The following is a 15,351-nucleotide window of genomic DNA, read 5'->3' on the forward strand; positions in this document are numbered from 1 at the left end:
TATATATATATATATATATATATATATATATATATATGTATATATGACAAACTGCAAGTCACAGGACAAACGTAGTTCTTTCATTATCATACTAATTAACCTAGAATTGACTTACATGACTAGTAATCAAATAAATAAATAAATTAAGCCCTGATGCTCTGTTGCCTTCAGAGTAGTGAACAAAATAGTGAAAAAAATAAATAAAATATTGGACTAATTGTTTTAAAAAACACACACAAACAACCCTCCTTCCCCCATTTAGTTGACCAGGATGTTAAAGGCACACAATGTTAAGGGCTTGAATTAGTTTGGGCTGAATCCTTAGTGGTAAATTTACTAATGATCTGAATCTTGACTGGGGATTTTTTATGTATGCTCACATTTCTTTTCCACGGAATCTCTCCTTCAGGAGGCAAGCTTTAAACTTGGTACAGTGCTGCCACCAGAAGGCAGGAGATGGAAAAGCATGGACTTACCTGCTCACAAACACAGTCTGAGAAAAACAGCAAAAGAAATGGACTACAACAACTGTGGAAACTACACTTAACACAAATGAAAGAGGGATTAAGATGGAACTGTTTCTATATGGGATTATCTAATGGAGACCTGTTCAGAGGTAAAGTTTCCATTTAAAGGTACAATGGACAGGTTTACACTAACTATTGATCTTCACTTTGGTATGGCTGCTGTATAACATAGAATTTTGGGTGTTCCAATAGCAATTTACTTAATACAGGAATTAACAAGTATGTAAAAGTCTATGTTTTCTGACTATTCCTGGCATGCAATCAGAGGGAGCTACAGGGATGGAACTAGGAGCCCATGTTAATCATAAACAGGCACAGTATGGTACTAGAAAGCTTTCATAAGCCAAAACCAGTTATCCATAGCTACACAAAAATCAACCAGGAACAAGGCAAAATAAGCAACAATTCAAACTCAAATCAAAATCGAAGCCTTCTTGCAGAAAGAAACGGATATATACAAACACTGCTTGTTGCATGTCTGCACAAATAGGAAGAAACACACATTGGAGCATTTTAATAACCCCCCTGCACTAGCAGCATTAATTTAGCTTAATTAAGCGGTTAGGGCTGTGACACACAGGACATTGTGGGGCAGATTTATCAAGGGTGGAATTTGTTGGTTTTTTTTTATGGTCAAACCTGTCAAATTTGACTAGGGAGTTATCCAAATTTGATTTAAGTTTTTTTAAAAACAATTCATTTTGGGCCTTTAATAATTTGAGTTTGACTATTTGCCACCTATAAAAACTGCCGAATTGCTGTTTATGTCAATGGGAGAGGTCCAGGGATCCTGCCTTCTTGGCAAAGTGCCATCTCAGTGGACAGAACAAATATGGTGCCAGGCAGCATACTGTTTATCAAATGTGCTAATAATAATTTAGGCCAGTAGGTGTATTTATCATCAAGCTTCTCGGTAGTGTAAAGAATTAATGTCAGGAAGAAATTACCTTAAATCTACAGAAATTGTACAATGATGTTGTGGTTATAGGGAGACTAAATAACTAAAGTATAACAAAATGCCGCTGATGAACAATGTGCATTTCTGATAAAGATGGTTACATTTCCATTTCATGCCATAAATGTATTATTATTATTATTTTACCCAGCAGTAAGTCTACTTCTAAAATCTTCCTCCTCTTCATCCTCTTCTTCATTTTGTTCTGCAGATGCCTGTTCAGCTGCCTTCTCTAGAGCCATTTCACTGAGCCGCTGGGCCAATATTAGTCTTTTGGAGCGAGAGGCATACTTAATAGCCAGGTTCATCACGTTCTGAGTCATGAACTCAGCCAGCTCCATGCACCGGAATTCACGCTCTAGTTTGCAAGACAGCTTTAGGAAAGAGAATGGAGAAACAATGAAGGTTTGGAGAAACACTTTTTTTTTTTTGCACAAAATCTGCATTATAGAACACTTTCTGTTAAAGAGGTGGGGAAGGAAATTACTTTCACTTTCCATTCAGCGCTTACTAGATGTCACTGCACTCACCACATTTCCCCATTCTCTTTACCATTTAATTATATAAACAGTGCATGAGGATGAACATCAGGTCCCTCGTTCTGGTGCACAAACAAGATTCTGAGATGATGCAAGGGTTGCATTAATTATGCTATAATTATGAATTGCCAGACAGAAGGAAATAAGATTCAAAAAACAATTATATAGTGTGATTGAAGTTCATTTTGTTTGACTAACATTATAAAATAGGATTTGGACTCCTCCCTTTCTACCCTTTTCTTACCCCCCTTTATATGTTCTCTGATCAGATTGCACTATACTAAGATTGTATACTTCTGGCAGCGTACCGAAGATAGATCTGTTTGTTTTATGAAGAGATACATTGCTTAGCCTAATTTTAGGACTTTTTGTTCTTATGCAAGCCTTGATAACTTTAGTAGCAACGTAAGTAATGTGTTTTTGACATGTTGACTTTTTGGCTATATCTTTAATGGCTATGTGCAATTGCTGTAATGTTTCTTTTTTGCTTGACAAAAAATAAAGATTTAAAAAAAAAAAAAAAAAAAAATAGGATTTGGAATAATTTTTTTTTGGTGACAGGTCCCCTTTTAGCAAGTCTTAAAAATGTACTATACACAATTTACTGCAATGTGATAATTGTCTTAACAAATATTACATTGCGACATACTCATTTTTGTTATTGATGCAATTTTCTTTTGTGTTTGTGACATTTTATTGCATTTCCTTGTAAGTGTTCAATTTGTGGTACTGCCCAGAGAGCAAACTGGGAGCAGATGACGGCAAACTTTTCACCAGCGGGGCTTCAGTTTCCAGTTAAAGGTAGAGTGAATGGTCCTTTTTTTAGGTTAGGTTACACACTATTATAAACTGCATTCTGCTCTGGCTTTAGTATGCACTGGCAGGTACAGCATCTGCCTGTCAACGCAAACATGGGGTAGATTTTAGCTTTTCTAAAGCACAGTTAATTGATAAAGTAAAAATAATGCATCTTTACATGTAAGATGTTTAAGATTTTAATTAGACTATTCGCCACCTAAAACCTGCCAAATTACTGTTTAAGTCAATGGGAGAGGTGCAGGGATCAATTTGGAGATGTCTGCAGCCTTCATGACATTCGTTTTTTTCGGGGGGAAACTTGAATCGAGTTTGATCTTGAGCTTGAAACTTGATTCGAGTTTTTGGGTTGTTTAAATTAGTCCGAATTTAAAAAAAAATTGATTTTAATAATGAAGACCAATTGAAAGGTTGCTTAAAATTAGCCACCCCTGAACCACCCCTTTAAACACTGCAGCCCTACCTGAAATACCCTCTACTGCGGAGTTGTGTGTGTGTCTGTGTCTGTGTGTGTCTGTCTGTGTCTGTCTGTGTCTGTGTGTGTCTGTCTGTGTCTGTGTGTGTCTGCGTGTGTCTGCGTGTGTCTGCGTGTGTCTGCGTGTGTCTGCGTGTGTCTGCGTGTGTCTGCGTGTGTGCGTGTGTGCGTGTGTGCGTGTGTGCGTGTGTGCGTGTCTGCGTGTGTGCGTGTGTGCGTGTCTGCGTGTGTGCGTGTGTGCGTGTCTGCGTGTGTGCGTGTGTCTGCGTGTCTGCGTGCGTGCGTGCGTGCGTGCGTGCCTGCCTGCGTGCCTGCCTGCGTGCGTGCGTGCCTGCGTGTCTGCGTGCGTGTCTGCGTGCGTGCGTGTCTGCGTGCGTGTCTGCGTCTGCGTGCGTGTCTGCGTGCGTCTCTGCGTGCGTGCGCGTGTGTCTCTGCGTGCGCGTGCGTCTCTGCGTCTGTGTCTCTGCGTCTGTGTCTCTGCGTCTGTGTCTCTGCGTCTGTGTCTCTGCGTCTGTGTCTCTGCGTCTGTGCGTGCGTCTCGGCGTCTGCGCGTGCGTCTCGGCGTCTGCGCGTGCGTCTCGGCGTCTGCGCGTGCGTCTCGGCGTCTGCGCGTGCGTCTCGGCGTCTGCGCGTGCGTCTCGGCGTCTGCGCGTGCGTCTCGGCGTCTGTGTCTCTGTGTGTGTCTCTGTGTCTGCGTGTGTGTCTCGGCGTCTGCGCGTGTGTCTCTGTGTCTGTGTCTCTGTGTGTGTCTCTGTGTGTGTCTCTGTGTGTGTCTCTGTGTCTGTGTGTGTGTCTCTGTGTCTGTGTGTGTGTCTCTGTGTCTGTGTGTGTGTCTCGGCGTCTGCGCGTGTCTCTGTGTCTGTGTCTCTGTGTGTGTCTCTGTGTGTGTCTCTGTGTGTGTCTCTGTGTGTGTCTCTGTGTGTGTCTCTGTGTGTGTCTCTGTGTGTGTCTCTGTGTGTGTCTCTGTGTGTGTCTCTGTGTCTGTGTGTGTCTCTGTGTCTGTGTGTGTGTCTGTGTGTGTGTCTCTGTGTCTGTGTGTGTGTCTCTGTGTCTGTGTGTGTGTCTCTGTGTCTGTGTGTGTGTCTCTGTGTGTGTGTCTCTGTGTCTCTGTCTCTGTGTCTGTGTCTCTGTGTCTCTGTGTGTCTGTGTGTGTCTCTGTGTGTCTGTGTGTGTCTCTGTGTGTCTGTGTGTGTCTCTGTGTGTCTCTGTGTCTGTGTGTGTCTCTGTGTCTGTGTGTGTCTCTGTGTCTGTGTGTGTCTCTGTGTGTCTGTGTGTGTGTCTGTGTGTCTGTGTGTCTGTGTGTGTGTCTCTGTGTGTCTGTGTGTGTGTCTCTGTGTGTCTGTGTGTGTCTCTGTGTGTCTGTGTGTGTCTCTGTGTGTCTGTGTGTGTCTCTGTGTGTCTGTGTGTGTCTCTGTGTCTGTGTGTGTCTCTGTGTCTGTGTGTGTCTCTGTGTCTGTGTGTGTCTCTGTGTCTGTGTGTGTCTGTGTCTGTCTCTGTGTCTGTGTGTGTCTCTGTGTCTGTGTGTGTCTCTGTGTCTGTGTGTGTCTCTGTGTCTGTGTGTGTCTCTGTGTCTGTGTGTGTCTCTGTGTCTGTGTGTGTCTCTGTGTCTGTGTGTGTCTCTGTGTCTGTGTGTGTCTCTGTGTCTGTGTGTGTGTCTCTGTGTCTGTGTGTGTCTCTGTGTCTGTGTGTGTCTCTGTGTCTGTGTGTGTCTGTGTGTGTGTGTGTGTGGCTGTGTGTGTGTGTGGCTGTGTGTGTGTGTGGCTGTGTGTGTGTGGCTGTGTGTGTGTGTGGGGGTATGGCTGTGTGTGTGGGGGTGTGGGGGGCTGTGTGTGGGGGGCTGTGTGTGTGGGGGGCTGTGTGTGTGGGGGGCTGTGTGTGTGGGGGGCTGTGTGTGTGGGGGGCTGTGTGTGTGGGGGGCTGTGTGTGTGGGGGGCTGTGTGTGTGGGGGGCTGTGTGTGTGGGGGCTGTGTGTGTGGGGGCTGTGTGTGGGGGCTGTGTGTGTGGGGGGCTGTGTGTGTGGGGGGCTGTGTGTGTGGGGGGCTGTGTGTGTGGGGGGCTGTGTGTGTGGGGGGCTGTGTGTGTGGGGGGCTGTGTGTGTGGGGGGCTGTGTGTGTGGGGGGCTGTGTGTGTGGGGGGCTGGTGTGTGTGGGGGGCTGTGTGTGTGGGGGGCTGTGTGTGTGGGGGGCTGTGTGTGTGGGGGGCTGTGTGTGTGGGGGGCTGTGTGTGTGGGGGGCTGTGTGTGGGGGGGGCTGTGTGTGGGGGGGCTGTGTGTGGGGGGGCTGTGTGTGTGGGGGGGGGGCTGTGTGTGTGTGTGGGGGGGGCTGTGTGTGTGTGTGGGGGGGCTGTGTGTGTCTGTGGGGCTGTGTGTGTGTGGGGCTGTGTGTGTGTGGGGGGCTGTGTGTGTGGGGGGCTGTGTGTGTGGGGGGCTGTGTGTGTGGGGGGCTGTGTGTCCAAATTCGACCCTTGATAAATGTGCCTCCAAATGTTATAGCTGTTTGTCTACCACCTGGAATAAATATACTTATAGGGACCATACTGGAATGTCATTAAATAGAGTTATGTTGTTGTGGGACACATCCAAACAAATTTGACTGCAATTCTCTTCATTGGGGAGTAGAGATACACAACATGTTTTGGGCTATGCCCTTTATCAAGTGTTATATAGTCCGAAACATACATCTCTACTCCCCAATAAAGAAAATTGCAGTCAAATTTGGGATATCATGCACATGATAACCCGTGGGACAAGCCGATAAGAATATTTGGTGAGCCACAACTGCTTTTCATTTACCATACTGGAATGGTTTTTATCTTGAAGGTGTGTACAGATCCATACATTACATTTCTCTCCTGTATCATCTAAGTAGTAAGGCTCATGGCATACAGGGTGTATTATCCTCCAGCATTTTTGAGCTGGTGAAGCAGTGCCTGAATGTAGCTAGGCAGCAGGTTGTTTGAAATAATGTAATTCACCCTTTTCACAGCCAATTCCATTAATGCAAATGACAAGCTGAACTATAATATTTGGCCATTTTTCAGCCAGAGGAAAATAAACCTCATATGTCATGATCTTAAAAACATTGTATTCTAGACAGATTATCTGCAATGCAAATGTAAGCCTTAAAACACAATTAGAACTGCAATTGCATCCTCCATTAGTATACCGTATCTTATTAATGAGCAACACTACATCGTTTGAAGCAAACATGTAATTTATACAATTGTAGGGTATCTGTAAATTATATTTAAATGCATATGAAAATGCTCTAAGATGCCCTTTAAATTAACATATAGCAGGTGACAACGCTTTTAATATAAATGTGGAATGCTGAAAGCATACTTAGAAAAAGCAGTAGCAGAGGGGTTGCATTAATTCACTATTGCTAAGCCAATTGAGCAATGGGTAGGACCAAAGGGCATTCTAAGCATTTTCCTCATTATGTACGTATACAAACAAAAATAAGAATATCATGATACCCATGTTTTAAATCTCATTTGCATTCTGGTCATTACTCCTTTACTGTTCACTGTATACATCAAAAATATAGATACCGATTAATTAAATGGCATCAAAGTCTACACCACATTCATTTTAATAATGAATCTACTCACAGCAAACATCTTCATTAGCAGCTCCTGCTGCATTTTCTGTGCTTCAGCTTTAAAATTCTCATCACATTCATAACCATGTTTAGACAAATAATCTGAGTGATTACTAAATATCTGAGAGCGCCAGTACTGTTCCTGAGGAGAAAGAAAAATACACACAAAGTATGGGTTAAACTCAAAATATATTGTTCACGTGCTTGTACATATGCATTTTTGTATGTACAGACAAAAATACAAAACATTTCATGAGTGGCTAGTAACTATGGAACTATGAAACCGTTTTAAAGGAATTACAATATATTGTTTCCCTGCACTTGTAAAACAGGTGTGTTTGCTTCAGAAAGACTACTATAGTTTATATAAACAAGCTGCTGTGTAGCCATGGGGGCAGCCATTCAAAGGTGAAAAAGGAGAAAAGGCATAGGATACACAGGAGATAACAGATAAGCTCTGTAGTATACAACAGGATTCTTCAGAGCTTATCTGTTATTTTCCAAGTATCCTGTGCTTGAATGGCTGCCAAGATGGCTACACAAGAGCTTGTTCATATAGACTATAGTAGTGTTTCTGAAGCAAACACACCAGTTTTACCAGTGCATTATTTGATCATTCCTTTAAAACACTTTCATTTTTTAGTGTTAAGTTCCTTTAAGAAAAAAAAACAATTTAAGGCAATATTATACACAATCAGATTTTTAAAACACAGTGAAAAAGTAATCCTTATATTTTAAAGTGAATAAAGAATAGTTCAAAAAGACATGTAACCATAGCATCCACAGATTACAGCAAAAGCACTCAGTGTAAGACTTTCCCAATTTATCTCAGGTTAGGCAAGTAATCTAGTGGATAAGTACAAATAAGCAGGAAGAGAAATCCTATTATATGATTTTTAGCTACTTCAGTCTAAAAATATTTTATCTTGCATTAAATCTACATTTTATAAAAACAAAATATGTTCATCAACGTTCACCATTATATTTAGATTGATGTAGATATTCTGATAAAATTTGATAATTGGACTTCATTTTTTTGAGGTTCTTAATTATTTAACTTTTTGTTCAGTGGCTCTAGGGTTCATTTTACCCTAGCAACCAGACAGTGATTTGAATGACAGGCTAGAAGAAGAGTAAAAAGTAATAGTAATAAAATAGAGGTCATTTATATCTTTAAGTGCAGTTGCACTCAGTTACACATTAAATGACAGGCTAGAAGAAGAGTAAAAAGTAATAGTAATAAAATAGAGGTCATTTATATCTTTAAGTGCAGTTGCACTCAGTTACACATTAAAGAAGAAGGAAGGTCACAATCACCGAGGGTGCCAAAAGTTAGGCACCCCCCCAAAGTTTGTATTTACCTACCTGATACCCAAGGCTGGTGCTACTGTTAGCAGAAAACTAAGGTATAAAATATGCTGTTTGCACTTCTGTATAGTTACACTCCATTCACTGGCCTTCATAATCAGAATAGAGCACATTATTGCCTATTACAGGGGTTGTTCACCTTCCAACACTTTTCTTCAGTTCAGATGGTTTCAGAGGATCACCAGAAATAAAGACTTTTTCCAATTACTTTCTATTTTCTATGTGTGACCGTTTCTTAATATTTAAGTGTAAAGTCTAATTTTTCACCTTTTAAAGCAGCTCTTTGAGGGGGTGGGGTCCCATTTGAGGGGGGTAAATTAATACATTTACTTGATACATTTCTTATATTTGTCCCTGCTGAGCAGAATCCCTGAGTTTTATTAAAGGCAGCTGTTAGAATTGATATAATAGTTGCTAATACAGAGATGTTGCTGGGAAATGTATCAACTAAATGTTGCAAAATTGTAAAAGTTTAGAATCTGCACCTGAATTGCTAAACTGCAAGACTGAAACACCAGACACAGGAACATTAAAGGGGTGAATCACCTTCAAACAACTAGTTGTTTTCAGAAAGATCACCAGAAATAATGACTTTTTCCAATGACTTTCTATTTTCTATATGTGACCGTTTTTCTAATATTGAAGTGTCAAGTGTCTTTTTTCACCTTTTAAAGCAGCCATGGGAGGGGGGGTCGCCGACACTGTAAACTGTTTGAAATTGATACATATAGTTGATACATTTCTTATCTTTGTCCCTGCTGAGCAGAATCTCTAAGTTTCATTACAGGCAACTGTTAGAATTGATACAATAGTTGCTAAGAAATGTATCAACTAATTGTATAAACTAAATGTTGCAAAATTGTAACAGCTCAGAGTCTGCACCTGAATTACTGAGCTGCCAGACTCAAACACCAGAGACAGGGACATTCAACTTTAAACTTAAATTTTGGAAAAACAGTAAAAGATAAATAATGGAAAGTAATTGGAAAAAGTCTTTATTTCTAGGGAACAATCTAAAAACAACTGAAGTGAAAAAAAGTGTTTGGAAGGTGAACAACCGCTTTAAACTTTAAACGTAGATTTTAGAAAAACTGTAAAAAATGGAAAGCAATTGAAAAATGCCTTTATTTTTGGAGAACAATTAAACTGAAAGTGTTTGGAATGTGAACAACCCCTTTAATACATAGGATACCTGGCTCCAGGGTTCCCTGAGCGATTTACGTCAATAGGTGCAGCTCATTATTTATTTATTTTTTTATAAGATTACCTCCATTTGTCCTTTCTCTGTTGTGATTTGACAGTATGGAAGGTTGAAGGGCAGGACTGCTACTGCTGGACGAGGCAGTGTTGGGGGGAATCTTGAACCTTTACATGGAATACATCTGTGTATACAAGGAAGATAACATGTAAAAGGTCTACAGGTCACTCAATTTATCTTTACATAGGGGTTTCTGTACAAATCTGTTTAGCCTGGAGCACTCCTGACAATGACTTGATCAGATTTTTTCTGTTACTTTTGAAGCAAAACAAATGATTACAAAGGGATGGGTAAAAAAAAAATGTGAAACAATTTTACATTCTTCCTGGGTTTTTGCAATGGGTGTGTTGCAACTACAGAAAATGTATGTCAAGATTACTTGATGTAAATCAGTCAGTTAGGCTATTACAGGTATGGGATCTGTTATCCAGAAAGCTCAGAATTACAGAAATGCCATCTCCCACAGACTGGATTTTATCAAAATAATCTAGATTTTTAAAAATGATTTCCCTTTTCTTTTCTCTGTAATAATAAAACCATACCTAGTATAAAGATCCAAATTACAGAAAGATCAGTTATCCTGAAAACCCCAGGTCCCGGGCATTCTGGATAACAGGTCCCATGCCTGTATTTCATATAAACTATAATGGACAGAGATTATTTCAAGGGTTGACATATCAAAAATGGATATGTATAAAACTGAATACCCCGAAAACTTTATATCATGACATGCCCTTATAAATATAAAATGTGATGTGGTTGCAACAATCTAGCCATGCACAAGGTGCTATAGGACAGCACACTACAGGTATGAGACTAGGTATACAAATGGGACCTGGGGTTTTCCAGATATCGGGGCTTTCAGTAATTTGGATCCCCATACCTTAAAGGAGAAAAAAAACCTTAAAAAAAAAATAAAAAAAAACCTACCCTCCTGCCCTACATAGACCCCCCTCCCTCAGCCTAGCTGCTACCCTGTGCAAATGCCCTGAACGCTTTACTTACCCCTCAGTGCAGATTCTGTCCAGCGGAGTTCACGGGCGACATCTTCAGCAGCTTTGTAAATCTTCGGAATGAGACCGGCGCTTCGGCAATTTTCGTGAGTTTCGGCGCATGCACAGTTTTTGCAAAACAGAAAATTGCTCCAACTGTGCATGTACCGCTCTGCCGGTCTCATTCCGAAGATTACAGAAGAGAAGAAGATGGCTACCGTGAACTCCGCTGGACAGAATCTGCACGGTGGTGTAAGTAAAGAGTTAGGGGCATGTGCCCGGGGTAGCAGCTAGGCTGGGGGTCTTTTCTATTAAGGGTTTGTTTCTCCTTTACGTCTACTAAGAAATCATTTAAACATTAATTAAATTAGGATCGATTTGCCTCTAGTAAGGATTAATTATATGTTAGTTGAGTACAAGCTACCGTTTTATTATTACAAAGAAAGGGGAAGTTATTTGAAGTTATTTGTAAAAAATTTAATTATTTAATTAAACTGGAGTCTATGTGAGATGACCTTCCCATAACTTGGGAGTTTTCTGGATAACAGGTTTCCAGATAATGGATCCCATACCTGTATATGGTGACCACCACAATCAAACTCTTCATTTGCAATGCAATGTGTCTTTACTGGCTTTGATAGCAACAATAATGGTTTGCTGGCTCTCTCATTTTTATTTAGGTAACATCATATCACACACGCATATCATATGCACACATACATATATAAACAAAATACAACATGTGCTCACATCTCACTTTGTCGCTCCCAGAACTAGATTATACCAAACAAAATCAGTATTATTCTATATATAAATAGCATATGTGGAAACCAACATTGTTGATGAATGTTTTAATTATAAACAGAAAGGAGATTTGATTTACTTTTTGGAACTTGAGTGCTCAAAGGATATCTTGTCCATATGCTTTACTTCTTGTGCTTTCTCAGACAACTGACATGGAGGTCATTAGAGTGCATTTTTAAGATTTTTGATAGTGAAGGAGTTATGGACTAACAGGTCAGAGTCAACTGTGCATACACATGGACAGAAAATATATAGTATTTCATACTGTATAAGTATCATGCTTTCATCTACTTTGGTCTTTTATTCATTGTTATGAAAAGGTTACTATTTTAGTTACTTACCTCACTTGCTGAGGGTTCTCATGGATACCAACAACCCAATAATGATCTGATTTCCCCTTACAATGCTCCCTGGTGTTACATATAGGGACCCATGTGTCTCCAAGGCTTCGGTTCAGCAACCGCACTATGCCTTCTGAATCCACATAACATGGGCTACCTGAATAAAGAAACCCAGAATGGAATATTAACGCAAGGCAGAAATAGTTTCAAGGCGTCAAACAAGCAAAAGGTCATGTGTAGATTTAGAATTTGGTATGCGTTGCTTTGATGAGTTTGTTAAAGGACCAGTAACATCAAAACATTTTTTAAAAAATGTATTAGTATACCACGAAAAAAAAAACACCAAGACAAATTAAACTTTTAAATTGCACAGCCTTTATTAAGAAATAACAATGAAACTTCGCTTGCGCTCCTCTTCAGAAAAGGTGATCCATCGCGCAGTGCTCGATTTCTCGCCCCTGCCTTCCTTATAGGAGATAGCCAGGGGAGGAGAAATTGATGGTTGCGCGATGGATCGCTGCCATGTCACCTTTTCTGAAGAGTTTCTGTAAGTTATTTCTTAATAAAGGCTGTGTGATTTTAAAGTTTAATTTGCCTTGGTGGTTTTTTTTTTCGTGATATACTAACAAATTTTTTTTATATTTTTTTTAAGTTACTGGTCCTTTAAAGAAATTTTAAGAGCATAATGGAAGAAAATTAGCTATAAAATTAAAAGTGTTCAGAAGTCATATACATGGACCAACACAGCAAAAAAAAGTGACATGACTATGGGTCAGCAACAGTTTATGTACCCTCTCATTTCTAGTAAGTACTTTGTATTTATTTAGTTAATTTAATTTAAATCGCACAGGCTGCTCAATATTTATTCTAACGGCAGAGTGTATGGCACTGAATACTCCACTGATTCAGAATTCGTCACTTTATTCAAGTCCTAACTTAAAAGCCAGCAAATCACCCAACAAACCATAACACTACCACTACCATGCCTAACTGTTGCTTTTAAACATTGAGAATGTATTCTCTTGCTTGGTCACCTCATACAAAAACCAGTGTTAAAATAATACAAATATCTCTAAATGGGAACTACAAAGTACCACATTAAATAAGAAAGCTTTGTAAAAACACCAGATTTAAAAATATATATAAAATATAATAATATGCTTCAAAAAATATATATGAAGCAGGTTATAACTTCCATGAAAAAGTTATAGTTGATATTTTGCATTAGAGCAATCTAATTTTCCCATTATTCTTTCAGTTGAGAAATGAAGTTTCTTTAATGAGATTAAGAAGACTTCCTCTTACTAAAATAAAAATTTAGACAAAGGTAGGTTAAATGCTTTTACGCATCAGAGTAAGGTCAGAGATCTGGACAGCAAATGTTTTTGTACAAAGCTTATAAAAAGAAGGCAGCAAAGAAATGAAAGCAATCCAATCTTCTTTAGATCTGGCCTTCGCACTAGATTAATGTACTATGTCTATGTGCCAGTTGAATCAAGTATGCTTTTTTTTTTTTTCTTTAGAGATTTTTTAAATCACAATAAAAATTCAATGTGAATTATTTACAAAGCAGGGCTAGCAAACAAAGCATTTCTTAGAAACTGCAAACCGACAAAGAAACTGTTTTGAATATGTCTTAATAAACATCTATACAAACGATACAGTGTTAAATCTGAATTTCTTCAATGTGACAGTTGCAAAAATGTTAGAAGTGTAATACTTTACCTTCTGCAGTGAACCCAAGCCAAGAAAGATAACTTTTCCTAGAGAGAGGCAGTGGATCTCCATGCAGGACTTGTTTCTTTTTTTTACCCAGCTCCAGTAACTGTACTCCAAGGCACTGATCTCCATCAAATCCCATACCTATAATTAGATTTGAAGGATTATTACCAAGACCTGGAATAAAATGCACAGTAAGAAGGGCAAGCACATACCTGGTTTTATTATTACACATGTATTATAAAGCAGCCACACACAAGCTAGTTTTCAGAAATTAGGCTGAGAAGATGCAAGTTGTATAATTTGGATGAACAGATGTTCGGTCGTATTGGCAGTGATTTTCTTGTTCAGCTGATTGAGAAGCAGAAGTAAAAGGGTGGTAGAGCCTGTTATTTAAGGCATTTGAATAATTGGTTGTTTGAACGGAACAGACAATGCTCAAAGGAGGAAATGGAGTGGACAAATTATACTTTTTTTTTAACAATTCTTTTATTGTGCAATTTGTATCAATACAGAGAAAAAAAAGGTACTTTCTATGATAGTATTGCATCTTTTTTTCTTTTAACCAAATAAAACAATCTTTACAAACATTAACCAGCATGGTGTCATCTTTTTCCTTCAGATTATTATTACAACTCAGGTTTATTCCAGTTACATATATATATTAAATTCCAGTGTTACATACACTTATTTCCTAGGGCACTCATCCCTTATAGTTGGGTTCATTTTATTAGCCTATAAGGAGTAAGGTATACTCTGTGCAGTTAATTCAGCTGGGTCATTCTGTCCTTACTGCAGATGACCCCTTCCAAACTCAACTCTAGGATCTTCTCCCATTCCTCTGGGGCAAGCCCAGGAATATCCTGCTGCCATCTAGTCAAGAGTTTAGTAATTGAGGGGCTACCAGCCTTGGTCAGTTGAGCATAAAAGACAGTGGTTTCTAAAGAGCCTCCGTACGTATACCTATTTCTACCTTCCTGGGGGTAGTATCAATTGGGCCATTCTTAAATTGAGTTTCTATGGCATACCTCAATAACAGGTACCTAAAAAACATTGGGTTAGGAAGGGAGAATTTTTGCTTTAATTAATGAAATGATCTGAGGTTTCCATCTGACATAATATCTGACAGGTACTTAATTTCATATTGTGCCCACATCTGTGGGTCTGGGATAGTGCAAAGGTGTTGCAGTTTGGGATTACACCACAGTGGGGAGAATTCTGAACAGTGCGGATGAGGTTTGGGATAAAATTGTGAAATGGTTTGCCACGCTTTGACCGTGGTGGACATTAATGGTGACACATTCTTTATAAGAGAGGTACCCCTATATAGTAGATTCTTTAAACCTTCCCGCCAGTTGCGCTTCTATAAGCGTTGCTGCATTTGTGTGCGACAGAGAAACTCAGTTTCTTGCCACCACCAATTGTGAACCAAGGTAATACCAGTAGAGGTTAGGAGCCACCAGACCGCCCTAGACAATAGGGAGTGCTCAGAGCTAATCTGGGTGGAGCGCTGTTCCAAAACAGGGCCAACATAATTCTCTTGAGTTTGGTAAAGATAGCTTTGTGTATGCCAATCGGGGACTGTCTAAATACATATGTGCGTTTTAAACAAGTTAATTCTACCTAGTAGGGTGAGGGGGGAGATGTACCCAAGCTTCCCTTTTTTCCACTACGTATTTTAGTATGGGTTGTATGTTCTGCTCAAAGAATTTCTTGAGATCAATATGTATCCATATCCCCAAGTATTTAAAGGTTTCTGCCCACTGAAGGCCATGTACGTTCTGAGGTAGATCCGGTGGGAGGGGGTCAATGGAGAAAATCACTGATTTAGACCAATTGATCTACCGCCCTGAGTACCTTGTGTGTGCGTTTATTATGACCAATGCCCCGGTGAGAGCCTGATGTGGGTTAGGTAGGTAAAGGAGTGTGTCATCTGCATACATGGAGATAATTTC

The 15,351-nt window shown here is 39.8% G+C and overlaps 1 protein-coding gene across 1 annotated transcript in view; it reads right to left on the reverse strand.

The window, feature by feature from the left end:
• Positions 1 to 15,351, reverse strand: part of wdhd1.L (WD repeat and HMG-box DNA binding protein 1 L homeolog) — a 54,188-nt gene that overhangs the window by 20,272 nt on the left and 18,565 nt on the right. Inside the window, 5 exon segments of the mRNA NM_001088026.1 lie at positions 1,630 to 1,856; positions 6,925 to 7,056; positions 9,550 to 9,664; positions 11,678 to 11,834; positions 13,403 to 13,540. Of these exon segments, the coding sequence (NP_001081495.1) occupies positions 1,630 to 1,856; positions 6,925 to 7,056; positions 9,550 to 9,664; positions 11,678 to 11,834; positions 13,403 to 13,540 (769 nt within the window).

This window comes from Xenopus laevis, chromosome 8L (genome assembly GCF_017654675.1).
Source record: "Xenopus laevis strain J_2021 chromosome 8L, Xenopus_laevis_v10.1, whole genome shotgun sequence".
NCBI classification, from domain to species: Eukaryota; Metazoa; Chordata; class Amphibia; order Anura; family Pipidae; genus Xenopus; species Xenopus laevis.